The sequence below is a fragment of the Chrysochloris asiatica genome, unplaced genomic scaffold, assembly GCF_000296735.1.
Source record: "Chrysochloris asiatica unplaced genomic scaffold, ChrAsi1.0 scaffold00026, whole genome shotgun sequence".
Lineage (NCBI taxonomy): Eukaryota > Metazoa > Chordata > Mammalia > Afrosoricida > Chrysochloridae > Chrysochloris > Chrysochloris asiatica.
In genome coordinates this window covers 20,132,719-20,141,125 of record NW_006408544.1, presented here as the reverse complement: position 1 = coordinate 20,141,125, position 8,407 = coordinate 20,132,719, and the positions used below count along the sequence as shown (strand labels likewise).

General features: G+C 51.7%; 1 protein-coding gene across 7 annotated transcripts in view; it reads left to right on the top strand.

Moving 5' to 3' along the window:
• The first annotated feature begins 1,104 nt into the window (after positions 1-1,104).
• The window catches only part of SSBP3 (single stranded DNA binding protein 3), a 184,569-nt gene continuing 177,266 nt past the window's right edge, over positions 1,105-8,407 (top strand). For 5 of the 7 annotated variants that reach the window (XM_006839806.1, XM_006839804.1, XM_006839803.1 and 2 more), the window contains exons 1-4: positions 1,418-1,548; positions 2,560-2,632; positions 2,853-2,914; positions 5,664-5,748. In XM_006839806.1, the coding sequence (XP_006839869.1) occupies positions 1,493-1,548; positions 2,560-2,632; positions 2,853-2,914; positions 5,664-5,748 (276 nt within the window). In that variant the 5' untranslated portion in view covers positions 1,418-1,492. Of the gene's footprint in view, positions 1,549-2,559; positions 2,633-2,852; positions 2,915-5,663; positions 5,749-8,407 lie in introns of all 7 variants that reach the window. The other 2 variants (XM_006839801.1, XM_006839800.1) reach the window with 1 other exon arrangement.

Here is an 8,407-nt window from a genome sequence, read left to right as displayed (position 1 = left end):
GTCGGTAGCAAATAACTGGACCACTCTCCAGCCCTCTCTCAATTTCCCATTGTACACCTGGGTCACTGACAATGGAAGCTTCCCCTCCCCCCACGCCTGACTCTCGGTTCCCCCACCCCCCCCGCCCCAAACTCCCCAATTTGGCTTCATTTATTTGAAGTTTGCAGATTCCTGGTAGCGCGCATTACGCGTCGCCGGCCTCCCAAGTGACGCACCCCCATCCCTGAAAGGCACCGTTTCCCGAGAAGCCGAGGGGCTAACTTGCCAGGGCTGGCAAACCTCGGGAATTTGGAGAAAATCGCTCTCCCTCCGTAATCCAAGTCCCTCATCACCTCCTCCCGGCTCCCCAAAGCACGCCAAGGGCCATTTTCGCGCGGCTCCACTTTGGGGTTTTCCAAAGTATTTTAATGATCTAGTAAAGAAGCAGCCGCGCGCCTCGGCGTCGGCCCGAGCCGCCCAGCTCTCAGCGTGGAGCCCCGGGCCCGGCGCTCGGTAGCGAGACTGGGAGAGAGGGAGGGCCCGGGAGGGGGGGCCGGGCTGGAGTCGGAGAGGGGGTCGGAGTCGGAGCCTAGGGGGAGGGCGGCTACGAGGAAGGGGGAGATAAGGGCTGGGCTGGTGCGAGCCGCGGCGGGGGGGGGGGCAGGAGGGAGGCCAAGAGCCGATAAGGGAGAGGGACGTGGCGAGAGGGAGAGAGCGGCGCTAGGCTCCGGGGTCCGAGCCCCCTCCCCTCCGAAGCTGCCGCAGAGCCCCCACACCCCCTCCCCAGTAGTCCACGCCGCGGGGAGCGCTGGTCAAATCCCCCTCCTCGCTCGGACCAGGACATCATAGCGCCCCCTCCTGATCCGTCCCTTCCACACACATCTACGGAAAAAGGAGGCTTGCGCTCTCGGACGCTCCGAATTCGCCCGCGGGAGCAGTGGCAGTGGCTCCGCCGAGGCGGCCGCAGCGGGGACTGCCGTGGCCGGGAGCTGACAGGGCGTCCCTCCTGGGCCGCCCCGGGCCCGCCCCCGCGCACGCCGATTGGCCGCGGTGGCCATCCATCGCGGGACGTTGACGCCCGCCTCGCTCCCTCGCCCGGGTAGCCACGTTCGGTTGAGCTCCAAGTAGACCAGCGGCAGCGGCGGCGGCGGCGGCAGCGGTGCCGGAGGCGCAGAGAGCGGCACAGGCGGAGCCGGGCGGGCGGGCGCGCGAGCTAGCGATCGAGCGGGCAACCGGGCGGGCGGCGCGCAGCGGCGGCGACGGCGGCAGCCCCAGGCCGAGCCGGCGCGGGAGGAGTTCCAGGGCGATGGGGCCGCGGCCGGGGCTGACGCTTTGACAGCTGGAAAGAGCGCGGAGCCAGCGCCTGGGGGGGAGGGAGGGGAGCGCGGCGAGGAGAGCGAGCGAGCGAGCGAGCGCCGGGGAGGGGGCCGGGAGCGAGGGTGCAGCTCGGGAGCAGCCGGAGAGGTAGCAGCGGCGGCGGCGGCGAGGCTCGGCGCCCTCTTCTCTGCAAACCATGTTTGCCAAAGGCAAAGGCTCGGCGGTGCCCTCGGACGGGCAGGCTCGGGAAAAGTAAGCCCCATTTTCCAAGTGTCGGCCGTGCAGCCGCCGGGCTACGGGCGGTGGGAGGCAGGTGGGCGGGCGGGCGGGGGTCGGGGTCTGCTGCGTCCCGGGCCCCCCGGCGCCGCCTGCCTCGTTGCTTCCCTGAGGCCGCGGCGGGTGGCAGGGGAGACCCCATTGTTGGGAGCCGGCGGAGGTTAGGGCAACGGGGAAGGGGCGGCAGGGAGTGCCTCCGGGGAGGGGGCACTTAGTGGCCGCTGGGCGGGCCGCGCGCGGGGCCCGGGGGTTAGGGGTGGGCGAGGTCCCGCGCGCCTCAGCGTGGGTCCCAGCCCGGGCGCTCGGCGCAGTGGCCGCACTTTGCCTACCGGGCGCGGGCAGGGGGCGCGTGGCTTCTGCAGCCCCAAAGGCTCCTTTTGTCCGCCCGCGGCGTGAGGAGTGCGTGCCGGGGGCTTTGTTCCGGCGGGAGCGCTCTCCTTTCCCTGCTCTCGGCCTTGCCGCCGGCCCCTCGCCCTCAGGGGCACCAGGCTGAGTAGGGACGGTGGCGCCAGCATGGCCCTAGGCTTGGGGGACAATTGTTTATGGGGAAAGTGGTGAGTGAGTGTGGTGCTTTGCTACCTTCACCAGAGCTTGCGGGGCACCAGGAGTTCAGGGCTGAGTCTTTCCGGACCCCCAGAGCTGGGAGACGGTGGAGAGAAAGAGTGGGTAGGGAAAAAGAGGGTGGATATGGGGTCGGGTGGCTTGTGAGTTGGAGCGATCTATGTGGGTTTAGTCCTAGTGCCACTTGGGAGTTCAACTTTGGGGCTACTCTCCAGCCCCCACAGTTTGAGGAAACGCGTCCCCTGTACCCACCTCTTTACTGTTTTGACCCCACCATCCCAGGCTGGGCCTACCTGGCTGCCTGGGGTCGGAGCCACAATGGGACAGCAGAGATAGGGCTCAAAGCCTGCTGGCAGGGTCCAGGGAGCGAGAGCCCCGTGTGATCTGACGCCTTCCCTCTCTCTTCGCCCCTTGCCCACTTTCCAGGTTAGCTTTATACGTCTACGAATATTTACTGCACGTAGGAGCACAGAAATCTGCACAGACCTTTTTGTCGGAGGTGAGTGGAACTCCCCCCAGCATCCAATTTCTTGACACACCCCCCTCCCCACTATTCTTAGAGCCTTTGTTTTCAGGAGCAGCCACTGTGGCCACCATTTTGAATTTTTATCACCTTTTGGCATTTATTGTTAGTTGGTCTTCACAGCCTTTTGGCTCTGGGAAGCCCCCAGCCCACCCCTCCTTTCTCCTCTAAGCTGCCTCTGCTCTCTCCTTTACAGATTCGATGGGAAAAAAACATCACGTTGGGAGAACCGCCAGGGTTTTTGCACTCGTGGTGGTGGTAAGTTTGTGTGATAGTTTTGTGTGTGTTTGTTTTGTTTGGAGTCCTGGGTCCCAGGGAACAAAGACAGGAGGCCTGGAGCAGGTCCCCCACCCCCCTACTCCTTAACTCTCATCTGTACATTGTACAGGGCCTTCCCACCAGGACTGGTAAAGGAGGAAAAGGGCCCAAGAGGCTGGTGCCCAAAGTTTTTGCCTTTCCTCTTCCATTGAACATAGATTACATTGAGCCTGGTGTTTGGGGAGGAACTCCTTGCTTTTGCATCTCACTCTGGGCCACTCAGCAGGGGTCTCCAAAGCCCTTGAAGGATTTTTGTCAGTTCTGCATGCTGCTTTAATTAGAGTGGGTCCGTTTGGGTCTGGTGGGGTGAGGTGGAGGGAACTAGGTCTGTTTTACAACTGCGGGGGTCTCTTCCTTTTCTTGTGTGAGCTTACAACCTTTTCAAAGCACCTTGAGCCTGAGGAAAAGCAAAAAGGGGTTGATGCTCCCTTTAATAATTCTGATTAACACTGACCGGACCTTCCTTTCACAAACTATGTGCCATTTTTCTCCTCCCCTGCCTCAAAGCATCCTTAAAACCACAAAGTTGCACTTCACTGAGAGCCTTAACTGGTCAGAGTAGACCTCGCAGTGTGCCTGTAGTTTGTAGTTAGGGTTCTTTCTTCATATGGGACTCCTGGGTTCTGTGGATGTGGAGCTACTTACTACAAGTCTGGTTTGCTGCAGGCATAAGGGGGGGTGGCCCAGGTCAGTGGGAATGAGTTGCCAGGAATGTCTGACCTGGTGTTTGTGGGACTGATTGGTGGAGCCTTTGACATCCTTTTGAAAAGGAAAAGAAAGCAGAGTGGCTTTTGATATTTCTGTAGAGTTCAGGAAAGTGGAGTGTCCTGTCGTCTCTTTGGGATCTTAGCACGTTTACCTGACGGCCAACTCAGGTTACTGTTTCAAGTCTCTTTGAACAGCAGGAGGATGAAGTGTCTGTTCTAACTTGCGCAATGAAAATGAGTTTTTAATTACTTCTGCCAACCTCCGAGAACCGCTGGTGTTAGAGGCACTCATGTAAGGGTTTTTACCTGTAGGAGTAGGTGACAGGTTTTCATATGTGTTTTTTTTTTGTGGGTGGGGAGGGGAGAAGTGTGTGGATGAAGTCGGAGGTCTGATAGTCTTGGCTCTTGCAGAAGCTTCCACTTATGAGTAAAAGCTAATTAGATAGGAGCTGGGGAGTTTGTAGTATTTTGTGCGTGTTGGAGGAGTATGTCAAACTTTTGCAGCTTCAGAAGACAGAAAGGGATGTCTTGTAGCTCCCCTTTTCCAGCTAGTAGAGGCCCCCAATTTTCTTATTGTATACAGAATCCCCCATACGTCTCCATTCTTGCCTTGGCCCCAGGAATTGAGAGAATCTGTTGTTAGGCTCTGAGTGGCTGTTACTATGGTCCTGTTTGTTCGAAGTTGCCTGGTGCGATTTAACACTGAGCAAATGACCACTGCTTTCTGGAGTGGGAGGAAGTGGCGGAACCGATCTGAGAGGGCAGGCTGCATTATTCCCACACCTTGAGGTGAGATGCTAGCCGGATGACTAGCAGAGCTGCTGACGGCTGAAATGATTTCTTCGGTGCTGACTGAGAGGTCTAAGAACATTGGACTGAGTCAGACCTTGGTTTTGGTTCTTACTTTACCCTTCACATCAAGCTGATTTGCCACCCTGGTCCTTGGGCTTCTGTAAAGGAAGGGGTTGGAGGAGCTAATATCTAAGACCCGTGTTTGTTTAGGGCTTTAGCAGTTGACAAAGGACTTGTATGTCTGTTCTCATGGAATGCAGAATGTTGGAGTGACCATATAGATTGTAGAGTGGGACGAGACAGGGATTTCTAGGCCTGCTTTCCCCTTCCCACTCTTGACAGGTCAGGTGTTTCTGTTTTGCTGTGAAAGATAGTTCATAGTCTCTCCTTTGGCTAATGGGTGCTCCTTTTTGGGTGGGTCGAGAAGGGGTACTTCTTGCCTAAGAAGACTTTGTAGGTGGACCTGGGTGGGAGTAGGGGTGAGATGGGAGGGGGGTGGAGGGCAGACTCTGAGATTAGGAAACTGTAGATTCCTTTTATTGCCAAAGTCATCCAGATTGCTGTGCCTATGAATCATGTTCTGACTTTGATAATTTAACCTTTTCGAGATATGCAGCCATTTTGGTTTGAGGTAGTAAAAGGAACAAGAATAAGACAGGCATGGATTTTCATCCAGCTTCCTATCTGTCCAATTTGGGGGCAGTCATGAGTGGGTTGTTTTAATCTCTCTGAGCTTCAATTGCCCCACATGCAAAGAAGGGAATAACATCACATGCTTTAAGGTGCCCCAGTACCGATACCCATTTTCGTCTTACCGAATTCTGACTCACAGCGAGTGTATAGTACAGAATAGATCTGCCCTGGAGTGTTTCTAAGACTGAGATCTGTATGGAATAAAACTGGCTCATCTTAGTCCTGCAGAGCAGCTGGTGGGTTTGAACTGCTGACGATGGGTTCTAGGTATCCAGTGCATAGTAGGTGCTTGGTAGATAGGAACGACTGCTCTTATTACAAATGGTTGACTTGCCCGAAGAGGTTGGGTTGATCTTCTTTTCTAGACTGTTTGCCCAGTGAAGGCTGGTAAGGTGGGCCGGCGCCCTGGTACTGTTAGGACTGTGCACTGTACGTCTGCTACTGGGTGCACAAGCAGTAATTAGTAACTTGATCTTGTTTTATTTTTTGACTTGCAGCGTATTTTGGGACCTTTACTGTGCAGCTCCTGAAAGGCGAGACACTTGTGAACATTCAAGTGAAGCAAAAGCCTTTCATGATTACGTGAGTAACAAAATTTTAATCCTGGCGATAATTACAGGGTTGGATAGCTCTAACTTGCTTTAGTACCAAAAGCAAACACACAGCCAATTGGCAGTGGTCTTTGTTTTTTCCCTGGCTTTTTTTCCCTATTCTCATGCCCACCTCCCCCTGCCCTTCCCACCATTATCCTCTTCCAATAGGGTTCTAACCTGGTGCATGGTATTTCATAATGTTGTAATTGTTCAAGAGAGTTGAGATAACTATCCGAAACATTATAATGGCATTGTGCAGGGTTCTGAACTGTGTGAGGTTCAGGTTAAGAGTGGACAGTTAGCTGTGAGGAGACTGAGCTTCTTTGGTGTTGGTTTAAGAAAAAAAAAAAAAGACTACAACAACAAAGTAAATGTGAAACTTGTGTTTGGAAGTAGGAAGGGTAATTGAGTAAGAATTTAGCAAAACGTTCAAATGATGTTTTGGTTGGGGATATGTGTATGGGGAGCGGGCTCATGTTGTGCCCTTTAAGACACTGTACTTTGTGTTCCTTGACTGGTCTGTATCTTGTACTCAAAATATTCTCGTGAAGATAGTTGTATCAAATTATGGTACTTTCTGCCCTAGTTTCTTAAGGTTGATAAATGATTACAAGAGAGATGTCTATGTTTGGTCATCATACTTCCCCACGGTATCCCCTACACGCACACTCACACACACACACACACACACACACACACACACACACATACTCTAAAAAAGATAGAACTTCAACCCTCCTTTCATCTAGCTCAAAATTAGAGTCAGACTTGGCGAGCTGACGAAACCATTTAGGATCTGTCTGGGAAAAATGGAAGGGGGGCTTGGATGTGTCTGAAGGTTTTCCATAGCCCCATCCAGTCCTTGTTTCCTGTTGGCCCTGTACATGGTTCAGTGTGTGTGTACTCGTGCACGTAGGAGGTAATCTATTTGGTCTTGCTCTCTGCGTGAGGTGGGTAGGAATGAACTCATGCTCTAGGCATGGAAGTTGGTTATTTGAATGTCTTCAGTTCCAACCCACTTGGCCAGGCTGTCTGTGTGTCTCCTGCATGCAGAGTTTGGAACTGGCCTCAGAATCTAGAACCCATCTGGTTTAGTTTCACAAGTGGTCACATCCATTACTATGAAGATCTTCATTGTGAACGTTACTCCTGTAATACCAAGAATGAGAGAGTTAGCTGGAGATTCACTGGTTTTGAGAATGTTTAGTGTGGTGAAACTTTGCTATGGCTGAGGAAATTGACCAGTTCTTGTGTTGTCTCCAAGAAAAGGAGAACTTGGTGAATGATACTTAGGACCTGGTGAACTTTTAGTAGTAAAAGATAGAGGTGACCGGTTCACTTGTGATGTGGTTCTTCTGGGAAAATCCCGTGGAGGTGTTGGTGATGATCATAGGGTTTCCTGATCTAGAGGCTGGGGAGGTTAAGAGTATATTAGCCAAATAAGAGTAGTTGGTGAATAGTGTCTTATGACCTTTACACCTATTAAAAATCTATATATATTTTAAAAATTTGTGAACAGATTACTCTTGTATACCTATCTTCTACTATTGTATAAATGGTTTCATTTTAGAGGGATGGCCACGTGGACATGTGTCTGTAATGTAAATCTCTTGATTTAGTACATCTGTTGTTTCCAAGATCACCTTTTACAGAAGTTCATGAATTTTAACCAAGCTTGGTATTCTCGTAAATAACGTGAGATCTGATTTCCCATCTTGAAACAACATGCTGGCAGTGAACGATGGAGCATGGGTTTGCTTTCAGGAGTTTGTTAAGGAATGGCAGTAGAATTGTGTGGAGATTTTGGATGTTTGTATTGACATCAGTGTTGGTATTGACACGATGGCAAATAACAACAACTCGTTCCTAGATGAGGTCACATTGATTGAGCGTCATGGTTCAAAGGTTTGGGAATCTAAACCTTGTATCCTGGATTGGGATCTACCTGGCCTCATGTAGTTTGAGAGCGATCACCCGGAAAGGAGGGTTGGTGTGACAAATGGGGACGGGAAGGAGTTAAGGGAGTGGTATCAAGTCATAGGGGAGGGTAGGTAGCAGAGAAGCAGCTAGAAACTTAGGGAATGTGAAAAGGTTCTCCTTTTTTCCCTTGCCCCTAAATCGTCATCTGTTTTCTCCATTCCCAAGTACTATCTACTTAGCCCTCATTCCTTCTTTTTTTTTTTTTTTTTAATTAATGTTTTATTGTGAATTGTGTGATAGTCTACATGGGAGAACATTAGTTTTACATTGATTCTTTCATCTATTGTTTCATTGGCATAGTTACCATCCCGTCCATGCATCCTCACCCAACCAAAGGGTGCCTCATTCCTTCTTGCTGGAATTGTTGCAGTGGTCTCTTCCTGGGTTCCTTCCTCTTGCCTGGAATGTATTCATCTCTTATCCGTTGAGATTCTATCCATCATTTAAGTTGTCCTTTTTGGAGGACTTTCATGATCATTTTCTGTATTGTGTGAGCACTGCTTCATTTCAGCATCATAAAAACCAATATGCAAAGTATGTGTTGGGGAGTAAGCACCACAAGTTCAGTACCTCGTTTCATCCATCATTCATTCTACCTGTCAGAGTAGCACATCATTAACTTCCATTTTGCAGATGAAGAAACTGAGGTACAGAGAGATTAATTTACA